The sequence below is a fragment of the Petromyzon marinus genome, chromosome 42, assembly GCF_048934315.1.
Source record: "Petromyzon marinus isolate PM22_M1 ecotype Great Lakes invasive population chromosome 42, UKy_Petmar_22M1.pri1.0, whole genome shotgun sequence".
Classification (NCBI taxonomy): domain Eukaryota; kingdom Metazoa; phylum Chordata; class Hyperoartia; order Petromyzontiformes; family Petromyzontidae; genus Petromyzon; species Petromyzon marinus.
This window is the reverse complement of record NC_133708.1, coordinates 10,602,090-10,625,195: the sequence shown is the minus strand read 5'-3', so window position 1 is coordinate 10,625,195 and position 23,106 is coordinate 10,602,090. Positions and strand designations below refer to the sequence as shown.

Genomic DNA, 23,106 nt, shown 5'->3' with positions numbered 1-23,106 from the left:
ACTCGGTCGGGCGACGTAAAATAACGTACCAACATTTTTTTCTGCTTGACTATAAATATTTAGAAGGGTGGCTGAGCCTTCAGGAAAGGTGGGGGAGGCAGCTCCCTCCACCATCTCTCATCCGACGAGTTTATTTATTCACGCGTTCAACGCAACGAAAGCACAGCGTCGGGGCGGTACGCGGTGTCTGTATGACCCGGCCTGAACTCGTGCAAATGGTGGATGCCGCTATTTGTGATCTTGGTAATGGCGGCGGCAGCAGCACACAATGGAAAGGAGGCACAAGAGAAAGGCAAACTGAAAGAGTGGCGGAGTGATGTGCGGTGAGGACACAATGGGGTGACAACACGAGTCAACGAGAGACCAGATCTTCCTACAAACGATGAGCGATCGCCGCTACAGAGGCACAGAGGGTGTTCCAGACTGGATATCGCCATTCATACATTGCCTCGGTTATTCCGTCTTCAGGGTACTGAAGGGTGTCCGGAATAGATGTAATAGCACGGTTGCATCATCATCATCACCATCACTAACTTTTCTGTCGTTAATTTTCCTGCACCGGCAGTCCGACGCCATACATCACTTGGCGCAAGTTGGACGGCAGCCTTCCCCAGGGCACGCTGAGCTTGGAGAACTTCAACAAGACTCTGCGCATCTCGCCCGTGTCGCTGAGAAACGCCGGCCAGTACGAGTGCACGGCCAGCAACACCCAGGGCACCGACAAGCACGTGTTCGACGTCACGATTGACGGTAGGTCCCGATGCCTCGTGCGGCCGATACATCGCGGAGAGAGGGGCGGGGGGGGTCCGGCATAGCCGTTTGTTAGCGGCGGCCACCGGCCTATCCAAGCAGGATTTTGAAGTCGCCGAAAACTTTTCCGATTCGCTCGCTGCTCGCTGCGTCGATGCCCATCATCATGGGCAGGGCAGCGAGCGGTTTATTAGTGAGGTGTGCGATGCCACACGCATCTTACGCTTTATTGTGTGAGCCGGCAAGGGCTCCGTTGAGCAGCTCTGCGACAAGGACGAGCACAACGCAAGCCCTTCGGCAGTGACGGTGCTGACCCTCTTGCTTCCACCGTGCCACTTGCGATTGGAAGGTTCCAAGGTCAAACGACGATCTGTCGACGGTTGTAAAAATGAGTACCGCTTTGCGGGTAGTCTCGAGTGGCCATCCCATGGAGAGAAAAATACTCCTGCCAGCGAAAGGTGGAGCGTTCCACTACTGGATTAGGGATCACCAACGCAAATTGTGAATCGAGCAGAGAGATACTCTGACTTTTCGTTTGACTTTGACTTCATTGTTGTTATTGCTGTTGTCATTGCAGCCGCTCCGTACTGGACATCGAAGCCGGAGGGGAAGACGGTTGTTCCAGGAGATGATGCCAACCTGTACTGCGAGGCGGATGGCAAACCCAAGCCCAAGATCCAATGGCTCATCAACGGCGTTCCTGTGGAAGGTACGCTCATTGTATTGTATGTTGAACTTCTTTTTCACCATACGTAGCCGGCCGCGATAATCGGAGGTGCGGGGGAAAATCGAACAAACGAAGCACAAAAAAGTAGCGGTTCTAAAGAAATTAGTTTTCAATATTGATTTAAAAGTGCACAACTCCAGTGCTTCCCAATAACGGAAGGAGGAGCATTCCAGACGGCCCGCAGGAGCGCACGTGTAAGCGCGCGTTCTGGTGACCGTCTTTGTTGGATGGCCAGCCCAAAATCCAGTCACCCTATAGCAGCGTGGGTATCTGCAATAAAACTTACAGTCACCGTCATTTCCCGTTAATTATAAGTTGGGTGAGAAGACCGATGGCGGTTGGCGTAGGGTTCAGGTGAATAGCCGACACAACAAATAATGGCGCGCAAGCCTTGTCCAAAACAAGTGGGGCCATTTCACTGCAACAGAGAGGTTGTAGTCTGAAATTTACCCAACGTCGTGATGGATTTAAGGCCCCACAAAGCCACTGCCTGATTCCTCTACCCATGCTGCAGACTTGGTCTACTCGACTGCTTAGTCTCTGCCACACTGTGCTCAGCCACTACCACACTGCAGGTCACGACAACAACACACTCAGCTCACTCACACTCTCACTCACTCACCACACTGCAGGTCATCACAACAACACACACTCAGCTCACTCACACTCTCACCACACTGCAGGTCACAACAACACACACTCAGCTCACTCACACTCTCACCACACTGCAGGTCATCACAACAACACACACTCAGCTCACTCACACTCTCACCACACTGCAGGTCACAACAACACACACTCAGCTCACTCACACTCTCACCACACTGCAGGTCATCACAACAACACACACTCAGCTCACTCACTCACTCACCACACTGCAGGTCACAACAACACACACTCAGCTCACTCACACTCTCACCACACTGCAGGTCACGACAACACACTCAGCTCACTCACACTCTCACCACACTGCAGGTCATCACAACAACACACACTCAGCTCACTCACTCACTCACCACACTGCAGGTCACAACAACACACACTCATCCACCCACTCACACTCTCACTCACTCACCACACTGCAGGTCACAACAACACACACTCAGCTCACTCACACTCTCACTCACCACACTGCAGGTCACAACAACACACACTCAGCTCACTCACACTCTCACCACACTGCAGGTCATCACAACAACACACACTCAGCTCACTCACACTCTCACCACACTGCAGGTCACAACAACACACTCAGCTCACTCACACTCTCACCACACTGCAGGTCATCACAACAACACACACTCAGCTCACTCACTCACTCACCACACTGCAGGTCACAACAACACACACTCATCCACCCACTCACACTCTCACTCACTCACCACACTGCAGGTCACAACAACACACACTCAGCTCACTCACACTCTCACTCACCACACTGCAGGTCACAACAACACACACTCAGCTCACTCACACTCTCACCACACTGCAGGTCATCACAACACACACTCAGCTCACTCACACTCTCACCACACTGCAGGTCATCACAACAACACACACTCAGCTCACTCACACTCTCACCACACTGCAGGTCACGACAACACACACTCAGCTCACTCACACTCTCACCACACTGCAGGTCACAACAACACACACTCAGCTCACTCACACTCTCACCACACTGCAGGTCATCACAACAACACACACTCAGCTCACTCACACTCTCACCACACTGCAGGTCATCACAACAACACACACTCAGCTCACTCACACTCTCACCACACTGCAGGTCATCACAACAACACACACTCAGCTCACTCACACTCTCACCACACTGCAGGTCATCACAACAACACACACTCAGCTCACTCACACTCTCACCACACTGCAGGTCACAACAACACACACTCAGCTCACTCACACTCTCACCACACTGCAGGTCATCACAACAACACACTCATCCACCCACTCACACTCTCACTCACTCACCACACTGCAGGTCACAACAACACACACTCAGCTCACTCACACTCTCACCACACTGCAGGTCATCACAACAACACACTCACCCACCCACTCACACTCTCACTCACCACAATGCAGGTCACAACAACACACACTCAGCTCACTCACACTCTCACCACACTGCAGGTCACAACAACACACACTCAGCTCACTCACACTCTCACCACACTGCAGGTCATCACAACAACACACTCAGCTCACTCACACTCTCACCACACTGCAGGTCATCACAACAACACACTCATCCACCCACTCACACTCTCACTCACTCACCACAATGCAGGTCACAACAACACACACTCAGCTCACTCACACTCTCACCACACTGCAGGTCATCACAACAACACACTCACCCACCCACTCACACTCTCACTCACCACAATGCAGGTCACAACAACACACACTCAGCTCACTCACACTCTCACCACACTGCAGGTCATCACAACAACACACTCAGCTCACTCACACTCTCACCACACTGCAGGTCACGACAACACACACTCAGCTCACTCACACTCTCACCACACTGCAGGTCATCACAACAACACACTCATCCACCCACTCACACTCTCACTCACTCACCACACTGCAGGGCATCACAACAACACACACTCAGCTCACTCACACTCTCACCACACTGCAGGTCATCACAACAACACACTCAGCTCACTCACACTCTCACCACACTGCAGGTCACAAAACACTAACTCACCCACTCACTCACTCACACTCTCACTCACCACACTGCAGGTCACAACAACACACACTCAGCTCACTCACACTCTCACCACACTGCAGGTCATCACAACAACACACTCAGCTCACTCACACTCTCACCACACTGCAGGTCATCACAACAACACACTCATCCACCCACTCACACTCTCACACTCTCACCACACTGCAGGTCATCACAACAACACACTCATCCACCCACTCACACTCTCACTCACTCACCACACTGCAGGTCACAACAACACACTCACTCACACACTCACACTCTCACTCACCCACTCACACTCTCGCTCACCACACTGCAGGTCATCACAACAACACACTCACCCACCCACTCACACTCTCACTCACCACAATGCAGGTCACAACGACACACTCACTCACCCACTCACACTCTCACCTACCACACTGCAGGTCACAGCAACACACTCAGTCACCCACTAACAGTCTCACTCACCACACTGCAGGTCATCACAACAACACACTCACTCACCCACTCACTCACACTCTCACTCACCACACTGCAGGTCACAACACACTCACTCACTCACTTACCCAATCACACTCTCACTCACCACACTGCAGGTCACAACAACACACTCACTCACCCACTCACACTCTCACTCACCCACTCACACTCTCACTCACCACACTGCAGGTCATCACAACAACACACTCACCCACCCACTCACACTCTCACTCACCACACTGCAGGTCACAACAACACACTCACTCACCCACTCACACTCTCACTCACCAGACTGCAGGTCACAACAACACACTCACTCACCCTCACCACACTGCAGGTCATCACAACAACACACTCACTCACCCACTCACTCACACTCTCACTCACCACACTGCAGGTCACAACACACTCACTCACTAACTCACCCAATCACACTCTCACTCACCACACTGCAGGTCACAACAACACACTCACTCACCCACTCACACTCTCACTCACCACACTGCAGGTCACAACAACACACTCACTCACCCACTCACACTCTCACTCACCAGACTGCAGGTCACAACAACACACTCACTCACCCTCACCACACTGCAGGTCATCACAACAACACACTCGCCCACTAAAAGTCTCACTCAATACACTGCAGGTCACAAGAACACACTCACTCACCCACTCACACTCTCAATCACCACACTGCAGGTCACAACAACACACTCACCCACTCACACTCTCATTCACCACACTGCAGGTCACAAAACACTCACTCACCCACTCACACTCTCACTCACCACACTGCAGGTCACAACAACACACTCACTCACCCACTCACTCAGTCACTCACACTCTCACTCACCACACTGCAGGTCTCAGCAACACACTCACTCACCCACTCACACTCTCACTCACCACACTGCAGGTCACAACAACACACTCACTCACCCACTCATACTCACCACACTGCAGGTCATCACAACAACACACTCGCCCACTCAAAGTCTCACTCAATACACTGCAGGTCACAAGAACACACTCACTCACCCACTCACACTCTCACTCACCAAACTGCAGGTCACAAAACACTCACTCGCCCACTCACTCACACTCTCACTCACCACACTGCAGGTCACAACACACTCACCCACCCACTCACTCACCCACTCACACTCTCACTCACCACACTGCAGGTCACAACAACACACTCACTCACCCACTCACTCAGTCACTCACACTCTCACTCACCACATTGCAGGTCACAACAACAACACACTCACTCACCTACTCACACTCTCACTCACCACACTGCAGGTCACAAAACACTCACTCGCCCACTCACTCACCCACTCACACTCTCACTCACCACACTGCAGGTCATCACAACAACACACTCACCCACCCACTCACACTCTCACTCACCACACTGCAGGTCACAACAACACACTCACTCACCCACTCGCACACTCACTTACCCACTCACTCACCACACTGCAGGTCACAACAACACACTCACTCACCAACTCACACTCTCACTCACCAGACTGCAGGTCACAACAACACACTCACTCACACACTCACACTCTCACTCACCACACTGCAGGTCTCAACAACACACTCACTCACCCACTCACACTCTCACTCACCACACTGCAGGTCACAAAACACACTCACTCACTCACACTCTCACTCACCACACTGCTGGTCACAACAAAACACTCACTCACCCACTCACAGTCTCACTCACCACACTGCAGGTCTCAACAACACACTCACTCACCCACTCAGACTCTCACTCACCACACTGCAGGTCTCAACAACACACTCACTCACCCACTCACACTCTCACTCACCACACTGCAGGTCATCACAACAACACACTCACTCACCCACTCACTCACACTCTCACTCACCACACTGCAGGTCACAACACACTCACTCACTCACCCAATCACACTCTCACTCACCACACTGCAGGTCACAACAACACACTCACTCACCCACTCACACTCTCACTCACCACACTGCAGGTCACAACAACACACTCACTCACCCACTCACACTCTCACTCACCACACTGCAGGTCACAACAACACACTCACTCACCCATTCGCACACTCACTCACCCACTCACTCACCACAAGGCAGGTCATCACAACAACACACTCACTCACCCAATCACACTCTCACTCACCACACTGCAGGTCACAACAACACACTCAGCTCACTCACACTCTCACCACACTGCAGGTCATCACAACAACACACACTCAGCTCACTCACTCACTCACCACACTGCAGGTCACAACAACACACACTCATCCACCCACTCACACTCTCACTCACTCACCACACTGCAGGTCACAACAACACACACTCAGCTCACTCACACTCTCACTCACCACACTGCAGGTCACAACAACACACACTCAGCTCACTCACACTCTCACCACACTGCAGGTCATCACAACACACACTCAGCTCACTCACACTCTCACCACACTGCAGGTCATCACAACAACACACACTCAGCTCACTCACACTCTCACCACACTGCAGGTCACGACAACACACACTCAGCTCACTCACACTCTCACCACACTGCAGGTCACAACAACACACACTCAGCTCACTCACACTCTCACCACACTGCAGGTCATCACAACAACACACACTCAGCTCACTCACACTCTCACCACACTGCAGGTCACAACAACACACTCAGCTCACTCACACTCTCACCACACTGCAGGTCATCACAACAACACACACTCAGCTCACTCACACTCTCACCACACTGCAGGTCACAACAACACACACTCAGCTCACTCACACTCTCACCACACTGCAGGTCATCACAACAACACACTCATCCACCCACTCACACTCTCACTCACTCACCACACTGCAGGTCACAACAACACACACTCAGCTCACTCACACTCTCACCACACTGCAGGTCATCACAACAACACACTCACCCACCCACTCACACTCTCACTCACCACAATGCAGGTCACAACAACACACACTCAGCTCACTCACACTCTCACCACACTGCAGGTCACAACAACACACACTCAGCTCACTCACACTCTCACCACACTGCAGGTCATCACAACAACACACTCAGCTCACTCACACTCTCACCACACTGCAGGTCATCACAACAACACACTCATCCACCCACTCACACTCTCACTCACTCACCACACTGCAGGGCATCACAACAACACACACTCAGCTCACTCACACTCTCACCACACTGCAGGTCATCACAACAACACACTCAGCTCACTCACACTCTCACCACACTGCAGGTCACAAAACACTAACTCACCCACTCACTCACTCACACTCTCACTCACCACACTGCAGGTCACAACAACACACACTCAGCTCACTCACACTCTCACCACACTGCAGGTCATCACAACAACACACTCAGCTCACTCACACTCTCACCACACTGCAGGTCATCACAACAACACACTCATCCACCCACTCACACTCTCACACTCTCACCACACTGCAGGTCATCACAACAACACACTCATCCACCCACTCACACTCTCACTCACTCACCACACTGCAGGTCACAACAACACACTCACTCACACACTCACACTCTCACTCACCCACTCACACTCTCGCTCACCACACTGCAGGTCATCACAACAACACACTCACCCACCCACTCACACTCTCACTCACCACAATGCAGGTCACAACGACACACTCACTCACCCACTCACACTCTCACCTACCACACTGCAGGTCACAGCAACACACTCAGTCACCCACTAACAGTCTCACTCACCACACTGCAGGTCATCACAACAACACACTCACTCACCCACTCACTCACACTCTCACTCACCACACTGCAGGTCACAACACACTCACTCACTCACTTACCCAATCACACTCTCACTCACCACACTGCAGGTCACAACAACACACTCACTCACCCACTCACACTCTCACTCACCCACTCACACTCTCACTCACCACACTGCAGGTCATCACAACAACACACTCACCCACCCACTCACACTCTCACTCACCACACTGCAGGTCACAACAACACACTCACTCACCCACTCACACTCTCACTCACCAGACTGCAGGTCACAACAACACACTCACTCACCCTCACCACACTGCAGGTCATCACAACAACACACTCACTCACCCACTCACTCACACTCTCACTCACCACACTGCAGGTCACAACACACTCACTCACTAACTCACCCAATCACACTCTCACTCACCACACTGCAGGTCACAACAACACACTCACTCACCCACTCACACTCTCACTCACCACACTGCAGGTCACAACAACACACTCACTCACCCACTCACACTCTCACTCACCACACTGCAGGTCACAACAACACACTCACTCACCCTCACCACACTGCAGGTCATCACAACAACACACTCGCCCACTAAAAGTCTCACTCAATACACTGCAGGTCACAAGAACACACTCACTCACCCACTCACACTCTCAATCACCACACTGCAGGTCACAACAACACACTCACCCACTCACACTCTCATTCACCACACTGCAGGTCACAAAACACTCACTCACCCACTCACACTCTCACTCACCACACTGCAGGTCACAACAACACACTCACTCACCCACTCACTCAGTCACTCACACTCTCACTCACCACACTGCAGGTCTCAGCAACACACTCACTCACCCACTCACACTCTCACTCACCACACTGCAGGTCACAACAACACACTCACTCACCCACTCATACTCACCACACTGCAGGTCATCACAACAACACACTCGCCCACTCAAAGTCTCACTCAATACACTGCAGGTCACAAGAACACACTCACTCACCCACTCACACTCTCACTCACCAAACTGCAGGTCACAAAACACTCACTCGCCCACTCACTCACACTCTCACTCACCACACTGCAGGTCACAACACACTCACCCACCCACTCACTCACCCACTCACACTCTCACTCACCACACTGCAGGTCACAACAACACACTCACTCACCCACTCACTCAGTCACTCACACTCTCACTCACCACATTGCAGGTCACAACAACAACACACTCACTCACCTACTCACACTCTCACTCACCACACTGCAGGTCACAAAACACTCACTCGCCCACTCACTCACCCACTCACACTCTCACTCACCACACTGCAGGTCATCACAACAACACACTCACCCACCCACTCACACTCTCACTCACCACACTGCAGGTCACAACAACACACTCACTCACCCACTCGCACACTCACTTACCCACTCACTCACCACACTGCAGGTCACAACAACACACTCACTCACCAACTCACACTCTCACTCACCAGACTGCAGGTCACAACAACACACTCACTCACACACTCACACTCTCACTCACCACACTGCAGGTCTCAACAACACACTCACTCACCCACTCACACTCTCACTCACCACACTGCAGGTCACAAAACACACTCACTCACTCACACTCTCACTCACCACACTGCTGGTCACAACAAAACACTCACTCACCCACTCACAGTCTCACTCACCACACTGCAGGTCTCAACAACACACTCACTCACCCACTCAGACTCTCACTCACCACACTGCAGGTCTCAACAACACACTCACTCACCCACTCACACTCTCACTCACCACACTGCAGGTCATCACAACAACACACTCACTCACCCACTCACTCACACTCTCACTCACCACACTGCAGGTCACAACACACTCACTCACTCACCCAATCACACTCTCACTCACCACACTGCAGGTCACAACAACACACTCACTCACCCACTCACACTCTCACTCACCACACTGCAGGTCACAACAACACACTCACTCACCCACTCACACTCTCACTCACCACACTGCAGGTCACAACAACACACTCACTCACCCATTCGCACACTCACTCACCCACTCACTCACCACAAGGCAGGTCATCACAACAACACACTCACTCACCCAATCACACTCTCACTCACCACACTGCAGGTCACAACAACACACTCACTCACCAACTCACACTCTCACTCACCAGACTGCAGGTCACAACAACACACTCACTCACACTCACCACACTACAGGTCATCACAACAACACACTCGCCCACTCAAAGTCTCACTCAATACACTGCAGGTCACAAGAACACACTCACTCACCCACTCACACTCTCACTCACCAAACTGCAGGTCACAAAACACTCACTCGCCCACTCACTCACCCACTCACACTCTCACTCACCACACTGCAGGTCACAACACACTTACCCACCCACTCACTCACCCACTCACACTCTCACTCACCACACTGCAGGTCACAACAACACACTCACTCACCCACTCACTCAGTCACTCACACTCTCACTCACCACATTGCAGGTCACAACAACAACACACTCACTCACCCACTCACACTCTCACTCACCACACTGCAGGTCAGAAAATACTCACTCGCCCACTCACTCACCCACTCACACTCTCACTCACCACACTGCAGGTCATCACAACAACACACTCACCCACCCACTCACACTCTCACTCACCACACTGCAGGTCACAACAACACACTCACTCACCCACTCGCACACTCACTTACCCACTCACTCACCACACTGCAGGTCACAACAACACACTCACTCACCAACTAACACTCTCACTCACCAGACTGCAGGTCACAACAACACACTCACTCACACACTCACACTCTCATTCACCACACTGCAGGTCACAACAACACACTCACTCACCCACTCACTCTCACTCACCACACTGCAGGTCACAAAACACACTCACTCACCCACTCACACTCTCACTCACCACACTGCTGGTCACAACAAAACACTCACTCACCCACTCACAGTCTCACTCACCACATTGCAGGTCTCAACAACACACTCACTCACCCACTCACACTCTCACTCACCACACTGCAGGTCACAACAACACACTCACCCACTCACACTCTCATTCACCACACTGCAGGTCACAACGACACACTCACTCACCCACTCACACTCTCACCTACCACACTGCAGGTCACAGCAACACACTCAGTCACCCACTAACAGTCTCACTCACCACACTGCAGGTCACAACAACACACTCACTCACCCTCACCACACTGCAGGTCATCACAACAACACACTCGCCCACTAAAAGTCTCACTCAATACACTGCAGGTCACAAGAACACACTCACTCACCCACTCACACTCTCAATCACCACACTGCAGGTCACAACAACACACTCACCCACTCACACTCTCATTCACCACACTGCAGGTCACAAAACACTCACTCACCCACTCACACTCTCACTCACCACACTGCAGGTCTCAGCAACACACTCACTCACCCACTCACACTCTCACTCACCACACTGCAGGTCACAACAACACACTCACTCACCCACTCATACTCACCACACTGCAGGTCATCACAACAACACACTCGCCCACTCAAAGTCTCACTCAATACACTGCAGGTCACAAGAACACACTCACTCACCCACTCACACTCTCACTCACCAAACTGCAGGTCACAAAACACTCACTCGCCCACTCACTCACACTCTCACTCACCACACTGCAGGTCACAACACACTCACCCACCCACTCACTCACCCACTCACACTCTCACTCACCACACTGCAGGTCACAACAACACACTCACTCACCCACTCACTCAGTCACTCACACTCTCACTCACCACATTGCAGGTCACAACAACAACACACTCACTCACCTACTCACACTCTCACTCACCACACTGCAGGTCACAAAACACTCACTCGCCCACTCACTCACCCACTCACACTCTCACTCACCACACTGCAGGTCATCACAACAACACACTCACCCACCCACTCACACTCTCACTCACCACACTGCAGGTCACAACAACACACTCACTCACCCACTCGCACACTCACTTACCCACTCACTCACCACACTGCAGGTCACAACAACACACTCACTCACCAACTCACACTCTCACTCACCAGACTGCAGGTCACAACAACACACTCACTCACACACTCACACTCTCACTCACCACACTGCAGGTCTCAACAACACACTCACTCACCCACTCACACTCTCACTCACCACACTGCAGGTCACAAAACACACTCACTCACTCACACTCTCACTCACCACACTGCTGGTCACAACAAAACACTCACTCACCCACTCACAGTCTCACTCACCACACTGCAGGTCTCAACAACACACTCACTCACCCACTCAGACTCTCACTCACCACACTGCAGGTCTCAACAACACACTCACTCACCCACTCACACTCTCACTCACCACACTGCAGGTCATCACAACAACACACTCACTCACCCACTCACTCACACTCTCACTCACCACACTGCAGGTCACAACACACTCACTCACTCACCCAATCACACTCTCACTCACCACACTGCAGGTCACAACAACACACTCACTCACCCACTCACACTCTCACTCACCACACTGCAGGTCACAACAACACACTCACTCACCCACTCACACTCTCACTCACCACACTGCAGGTCACAACAACACACTCACTCACCCATTCGCACACTCACTCACCCACTCACTCACCACAAGGCAGGTCATCACAACAACACACTCACTCACCCAATCACACTCTCACTCACCACACTGCAGGTCACAACAACACACTCACTCACCAACTCACACTCTCACTCACCAGACTGCAGGTCACAACAACACACTCACTCACACTCACCACACTACAGGTCATCACAACAACACACTCGCCCACTCAAAGTCTCACTCAATACACTGCAGGTCACAAGAACACACTCACTCACCCACTCACACTCTCACTCACCAAACTGCAGGTCACAAAACACTCACTCGCCCACTCACTCACCCACTCACACTCTCACTCACCACACTGCAGGTCACAACACACTTACCCACCCACTCACTCACCCACTCACACTCTCACTCACCACACTGCAGGTCACAACAACACACTCACTCACCCACTCACTCAGTCACTCACACTCTCACTCACCACATTGCAGGTCACAACAACAACACACTCACTCACCCACTCACACTCTCACTCACCACACTGCAGGTCAGAAAATACTCACTCGCCCACTCACTCACCCACTCACACTCTCACTCACCACACTGCAGGTCATCACAACAACACACTCACCCACCCACTCACACTCTCACTCACCACACTGCAGGTCACAACAACACACTCACTCACCCACTCGCACACTCACTTACCCACTCACTCACCACACTGCAGGTCACAACAACACACTCACTCACCAACTAACACTCTCACTCACCAGACTGCAGGTCACAACAACACACTCACTCACACACTCACACTCTCATTCACCACACTGCAGGTCACAACAACACACTCACTCACCCACTCACTCTCACTCACCACACTGCAGGTCACAAAACACACTCACTCACCCACTCACACTCTCACTCACCACACTGCTGGTCACAACAAAACACTCACTCACCCACTCACAGTCTCACTCACCACATTGCAGGTCTCAACAACACACTCACTCACCCACTCACACTCTCACTCACCACACTGCAGGTCACAACAACACACTCACCCACTCACACTCTCATTCACCACACTGCAGGTCACAACGACACACTCACTCACCCACTCACACTCTCACCTACCACACTGCAGGTCACAGCAACACACTCAGTCACCCACTAACAGTCTCACTCACCACACTGCAGGTCATCACAACAACACACTCACTCACCCACTCACTCACACTCTCACTCACCACACTGCAGGTCACAACACACTCACTCACTCACTTACCCAATCACACTCTCACTCACCACACTGCAGGTCACAACAACACACTCACTCACCCACTCACACTCTCACTCACCCACTCACACTCTCACTCACCACACTGCAGGTCATCACAACAACACACTCACCCACCCACTCACACTCTCACTCACCACACTGCAGGTCACAACAACACACTCACTCACCCACTCACACTCTCACTCACCAGACTGCAGGTCACAACAACACACTCACTCACCCTCACCACACTGCAGGTCATCACAACAACACACTCACTCACCCACTCACTCACACTCTCACTCACCACACTGCAGGTCACAACACACTCACTCACTAACTCACCCAATCACACTCTCACTCACCACACTGCAGGTCACAACAACACACTCACTCACCCACTCACACTCTCACTCACCACACTGCAGGTCACAACAACACACTCACTCACCCACTCACACTCTCACTCACCAGACTGCAGGTCACAACAACACACTCACTCACCCTCACCACACTGCAGGTCATCACAACAACACACTCGCCCACTAAAAGTCTCACTCAATACACTGCAGGTCACAAGAACACACTCACTCACCCACTCACACTCTCAATCACCACACTGCAGGTCACAACAACACACTCACCCACTCACACTCTCATTCACCACACTGCAGGTCACAAAACACTCACTCACCCACTCACACTCTCACTCACCACACTGCAGGTCACAACAACACACTCACTCACCCACTCACTCAGTCACTCACACTCTCACTCACCACACTGCAGGTCTCAGCAACACACTCACTCACCCACTCACACTCTCACTCACCACACTGCAGGTCACAACAACACACTCACTCACCCACTCATACTCACCACACTGCAGGTCATCACAACAACACACTCGCCCACTCAAAGTCTCACTCAATACACTGCAGGTCACAAGAACACACTCACTCACCCACTCACACTCTCACTCACCAAACTGCAGGTCACAAAACACTCACTCGCCCACTCACTCACACTCTCACTCACCACACTGCAGGTCACAACACACTCACCCACCCACTCACTCACCCACTCACACTCTCGCTCACCACACTGCAGGTCACAACAACACACTCACTCACCCACTCACTCAGTCACTCACACTCTCACTCACCACACTGCAGGTCTCAGCAACACACTCACTCACCCACTCACACTCTCACTCACCACACTGCAGGTCACAACAACACACTCACTCACCCACTCATACTCACCACACTGCAGGTCATCACAACAACACACTCGCCCACTCAAAGTCTCACTCAATACACTGCAGGTCACAAGAAGACACTCACTCACCCACTCACACTCTCACTCACCAAACTGCAGGTCACAAAACACTCACTCGCCCACTCACTCACACTCTCACTCACCACACTGCAGGTCACAACACACTCACCCACCCACTCACTCACCCACTCACACTCTCGCTCACCACACTGCAGGTCACAACAACACACTCACTCACCCACTCACTCAGTCACTCACACTCTCACTCACCACACTGCAGGTCTCAGCAACACACTCACTCACCCACTCACACTCTCACTCACCACACTGCAGGTCACAACAACACACTCACTCACCCACTCATACTCACCACACTGCAGGTCATCACAACAACACACTCGCCCACTCAAAGTCTCACTCAATACACTGCAGGTCACAAGAACACACTCACTCACCAACTCACACTCTCACTCACCAAACTGCAGGTCACAAAACACTCACTCGCCCACTCACTCACACTCTCACTCACCACACTGCAGGTCACAACACACTCACCCACCCACTCACTCACCCACTCACACTCTCACTCACCACATTGCAGGTCACAACAACAACACACTCACTCACCTACTCACACTCTCACTCACCACACTGCAGGTCACAAAACACTCACTCGCCCACTCACTCACCCACTCACACTCTCACTCACCACACTGCAGGTCATCACAACAACACACTCACCCACCCACTCACACTCTCACTCACCACACTGCAGGTCACAACAACACACTCACTCACCCACTCGCACACTCACTTACCCACTCACTCACCACACTGCAGGTCACAACAACACACTCACTCACCAACTCACACTCTCACTCACCAGACTGCAGGTCACAACAACACACTCACTCACACACTCACACTCTCACTCACCACACTGCAGGTCTCAACAACACACTCACTCACCCACTCACACTCTCACTCACCACACTGCAGGTCACAAAACACACTCACTCACTCACACTCTCACTCACCACACTGCTGGTCACAACAAAACACTCACTCACCCACTCACAGTCTCACTCACCACACTGCAGGTCTCAACAACACACTCACTCACCCACTCAGACTCTCACTCACCACACTGCAGGTCTCAACAACACACTCACTCACCCACTCACACTCTCACTCACCACACTGCAGGTCATCACAACAACACACTCACTCACCCACTCACTCACACTCTCACTCACCACACTGCAGGTCACAACACACTCACTCACTCACCCAATCACACTCTCACTCACCACACTGCAGGTCACAACAACACACTCACTCACCCACTCACACTCTCACTCACCACACTGCAGGTCACAACAACACACTCACTCACCCACTCACACTCTCACTCACCACACTGCAGGTCACAACAACACACTCACTCACCCATTCGCACACTCACTCACCCACTCACTCACCACAAGGCAGGTCATCACAACAACACACTCACTCACCCAATCAGACTCTCACTCACCACACTGCAGGTCACAACAACACACTCACTCACCAACTCACACTCTCACTCACCAGACTGCAGGTCACAACAACACACTCACTCACACTCACCACACTACAGGTCATCACAACAACACACTCGCCCACTCAAAGTCTCACTCAATACACTGCAGGTCACAAGAACACACTCACTCACCCACTCACACTCTCACTCACCAAACTGCAGGTCACAAAACACTCACTCGCCCACTCACTCACCCACTCACACTCTCACTCACCACACTGCAGGTCACAACACACTTACCCACCCACTCACTCACCCACTCACACTCTCACTCACCACACTGCAGGTCACAACAACACACTCACTCACCCACTCACTCAGTCACTCACACTCTCACTCACCACATTGCAGGTCACAACAACAACACACTCACTCACCCACTCACACTCTCACTCACCACACTGCAGGTCAGAAAATACTCACTCGCCCACTCACTCACCCACTCACACTCTCACTCACCACACTGCAGGTCATCACAACAACACACTCACCCACCCACTCACACTCTCACTCACCACACTGCAGGTCACAACAACACACTCACTCACCCACTCGCACACTCACTTACCCACTCACTCACCACACTGCAGGTCACAACAACACACTCACTCACCAACTAACACTCTCACTCACCAGACTGCAGGTCACAACAACACACTCACTCACACACTCACACTCTCATTCACCACACTGCAGGTCACAACAACACACTCACTCACCCACTCACTCTCACTCACCACACTGCAGGTCACAAAACACACTCACTCACCCACTCACACTCTCACTCACCACACTGCTGGTCACAACAAAACACTCACTCACCCACTCACAGTCTCACTCACCACATTGCAGGTCTCAACAACACACTCACTCACCCACTCACACTCTCACTCACCACACTGCAGGTCACAACAACACACTCACCCACTCACACTCTCATTCACCACACTGCAGGTCACAAAACACTCACTCACCCACTCACACTCTCACTCACCACACTGCAGGTCACAACAACACACTCACTCACCCACTCACTCAGTCACTCACACTCTCACTCACCACACTGCAGGTCTCAACAACACACTCACTCACTCACCCACTCACACTCTCACTCACCACACTGCACGTCACAACAACACTCTCACTCACCCACTCATACTCACCACACTGCAGGTCATCACAACAACACACTCGCCCACTCAAAGTCTCACTCAATACACTGCAGGTCACAAGAACACACTCACTCACCCATTCACACTCTCACTCACCAAACTGCAGGTCACAAAACACTCACTCGCCCACTCACTCACCCACTCACACTCTCACTCACCACACTGCAGGTCACAACACACTCACCCACCCACTCACTCACCCACTCACACTCTCACTCACCACACTGCAGGTCATCACAACAACACACTCACTCACCCACTCACACTCTCACTCACCACACTGCAGGTCTCAACAACACACTCGCTCACCCACTCACACTCTCACTCACCACACTGCTGGTCACAACAAAACACTCACTCACCCACTCACAGTCTCACTCACCACACTGCAGGTCTCAACAACACACTCACTCACCCACTCACACTCTCACTCACCACACTGCACGTCACAACAACACACTCACTCACCCACTCACACTCTCACTCACCACACTGCTGGTCACAACAAAACACTCACTCACCCACTCACAGTCTCACTCACCACACTGCAGGTCACAACAACACACTCACTCACCCACTCACACTCTCACTCACTACACTGCTGGTCACAACATAACACTCACTCACCCACTCGCAGTCTCACTCATCACACTGCAGGTCACAACACACTCACTCACTCAAAGTCTCACTCACCACACTGCACGTCACAACAACACACTCACTCACCCACTCACACTCTCACTCACTACACTGCTGGTCACAACAAAACACTCACTCACCCACTCGCAGTCTCACTCACCACACTGCAGGTCACAACAACACTCACTCGCCCACTCACACTCTCACTCATCACACTGCAGGTCACAACACACTCACTCACTCAAAGTCTCACTCACCACACTGCACGTCACAACAACACACTCACTCACTCACACTCTCACTCACCACACTGCAGGTCACAACAACACACTCACTCACCCACTCACACTCTCACTCACCGCACTGCAGGTCACAACAACACACTCACTCACCCACTCACACTCTCACTCACTACACTGCTGGTCACAACAAAACACTCACTCACCCACTCGCAGTCTCACTCATCACACTGCAGGTCACAACACACTCACTCACTCAAAGTCTCACTCACCACACTGCACGTCACAACAACACACTCACTCACCCACTCACACTCTCACTCACTACACTGCTGGTCACAACAAAACACTCACTCACCCACTCGCAGTCTCACTCACCACACTGCACGTCACAACAACACACTCACTCGCCCACTCACACTCTCACTCATCACACTGCAGGTCACAACACACTCACTCACTCAAAGTCTCACTCACCACACTGCACGTCACAACAACACACTCACTCACACCCTCACTCACCACACTGCAGGTCACAACAACACACTCACTCACCCACTCACACTCTCACTCACCGCACTGCAGGTCACAACAACACACTCACTCACCCACTCACACTCTCACACACCACACTGCAGGTCACACAACACACTCACTCAGCCACTCTCACTCACACTCTCACTCACCACACTGCAGGTCACAACAACACACTCACTCACCCACTCACACTCTCACTCACCGCACTGCAGGTCACAACAACACACTCACTCACCCACTCACACTCTCACTCACCACACTGCAGGTCACAACAACACACTCACCCACTCACAGTCTCACTCACCACACTGCACGTCACAACAACACACTCACCCACCCACTCACAGTCTCACTCACCACACTGCAGGTCACAACAACACACTCACCCACTCACACTCTCATTCACCACACTGCAGGTCACAAAACACTCACTCACCCACTCACACTCTCACTCACCACACTGCAGGTCACAACAACACACTCACTCACCCACTCACTCAGTCACTCACACTCTCACTCACCACACTGCAGGTCTCAACAACACACTCACTCACCCACTCACACTCTCACTCACCACACTGCACGTCACAACAACACACTCACTCACCCACTCATACTCACCACACTGCAGGTCATCACAACAACACACTCGCCCACTCAAAGTCTCACTCAATACACTGCAGGTCACAAGAACACACTCACTCACCCACTCACACTCTCACTCACCAAACTGCAGGTCACAAAACACTCACTCGCCCACTCACTCACCCACTCACACTCTCACTCACCACACTGCAGGTCACAACACACTCACCCACCCACTCACTCACCCACTCACACTCTCACTCACCACACTGCAGGTCATCACAACAACACACTCACTCACCCACTCACACTCTCACTCACCACACTGCAGGTCTCAACAACACACTCACTCACCCACTCACACTCTCACTCACCACACTGCTGGTCAGAACAAAACACTCACTCACCCACTCACAGTCTCACTCACCACACTGCAGGTCTCAACAACACACTCACTCACCCACTCACACTCTCACTCACCACACTGCACGTCACAACAACACACTCACTCACCCACTCACACTCTCACTCACCACACTGCTGGTCACAACAAAACACTCACTCACCCACTCACAGTCTCACTCACCACACTGCAGGTCACAACAACACACTCACTCACCCACTCACACTCTCACTCACTACACTGCTGGTCACAACATAACACTCACTCACCCACTCGCAGTCTCACTCATCACACTGCAGGTCACAACACACTCACTCACTCAAAGTCTCACTCACCACACTGCACGTCACAACAACACACTCACTCACCCACTCACACTCTCACTCACTACACTGCTGGTCACAACAAAACACTCACTCACCCACTCGCAGTCTCACTCACCACACTGCAGGTCACAACAACACTCACTCGCCCACTCACACTCTCACTCATCACACTGCAGGTCACAACACACTCACTCACTCAAAGTCTCACTCACCACACTGCACGTCACAACAACACACTCACTCACTCACACTCTCACTCACCACACTGCAGGTCACAACAACACACTCACTCACCCACTCACACTCTCACTCACCGCACTGCAGGTCACAACAACACACTCACTCACCCACTCACACTCTCACTCACTACACTGCTGGTCACAACAAAACACTCACTCACCCACTCGCAGTCTCACTCATCACACTGCAGGTCACAACACACTCACTCACTCAAAGTCTCACTCACCACACTGCACGTCACAACAACACACTCACTCACCCACTCACACTCTCACTCACTACACTGCTGGTCACAACAAAACACTCACTCACCCACTCGCAGTCTCACTCACCACACTGCACGTCACAACAACACACTCACTCGCCCACTCACACTCTCACTCATCACACTGCAGGTCACAACACACTCACTCACTCAAAGTCTCACTCACCACACTGCACGTCACAACAACACACTCACTCACACCCTCACTCACCACACTGCAGGTCACAACAACACACTCACTCACCCACTCACACTCTCACTCACCGCACTGCAGGTCACAACAACACACTCACTCACCCACTCACACTCTCACACACCACACTGCAGGTCACACAACACACTCACTCAGCCACTCTCACTCACACTCTCACTCACCACACTGCAGGTCACAACAACACACTCACTCACCCACTCACACTCTCACTCACCGCACTGCAGGTCACAACAACACACTCACTCACCCACTCACACTCTCACTCACCACACTGCAGGTCACAACAACACACTCACCCACTCACAGTCTCACTCACCACACTGCACGTCACAACAACACACTCACCCACCCACTCACAGTCTCACTCACCACACTGCAGGTCACAACAACGCACTCACTCACCCACTCACACTCTCACTCACCACACTGCAGGTCACAACAACACACTCACCCACTCACAGTCTCACTCACCACACTGCACGTCACAACAACACACTCACCCACCCACTCACAGTCTCACTCACCACACTGCAGGTCACAACAACGCACTCACTCACCCACTCACACTCTCACTCACCACACTGCAGGTCACAACAACACACTCACTCACCCACTCACACTCTCACTCACCACACTGCAGGTCTCACCAACACTCTCACTCACCCACTCACACTCTCATTCACCACACTGCAGGTCACAAAACACTCACTCGCCCACTCACACTCTCACTCACCACACTGCAGGTCAAAACACATCTCTTTTCTGCATCTCCGCTTTCACTGCACGACTTTAAAATTTCGTTATCATCCTCTTAGACATCTGCTCAATTCAAAACATATATTCACGTTTATCTTGATAGATGCTGTGTTTGTTGCTGATAGATTGGTGTCCTTTGTAACTTCAATTTACAAAAAAAAATACCAAATTTTTCCAGATGCCAGCATCGAAAAAGCACGGATTATTTAATGAAGGCTCAGATGGTGGTGAACTGGTGATGATGATGGTGGGTGCACGGGAAGTTCGGTTGGACAAACATGTCG

General features: G+C 52.0%; 1 protein-coding gene across 9 annotated transcripts in view; it reads left to right on the top strand.

Moving 5' to 3' along the window:
• LOC116951149 (neuronal cell adhesion molecule-like) overlaps positions 1 to 23,106 on the top strand; it is a 130,033-nt gene that overhangs the window by 65,451 nt on the left and 41,476 nt on the right. For all 9 annotated transcript variants that reach the window (XM_076073508.1, XM_076073511.1, XM_076073510.1 and 6 more), the window contains 2 exons: positions 566 to 750; positions 1,328 to 1,459. In XM_076073508.1, the coding sequence (XP_075929623.1) occupies positions 566 to 750; positions 1,328 to 1,459 (317 nt within the window). The remainder of the gene's footprint in view (positions 1 to 565; positions 751 to 1,327; positions 1,460 to 23,106) is intronic.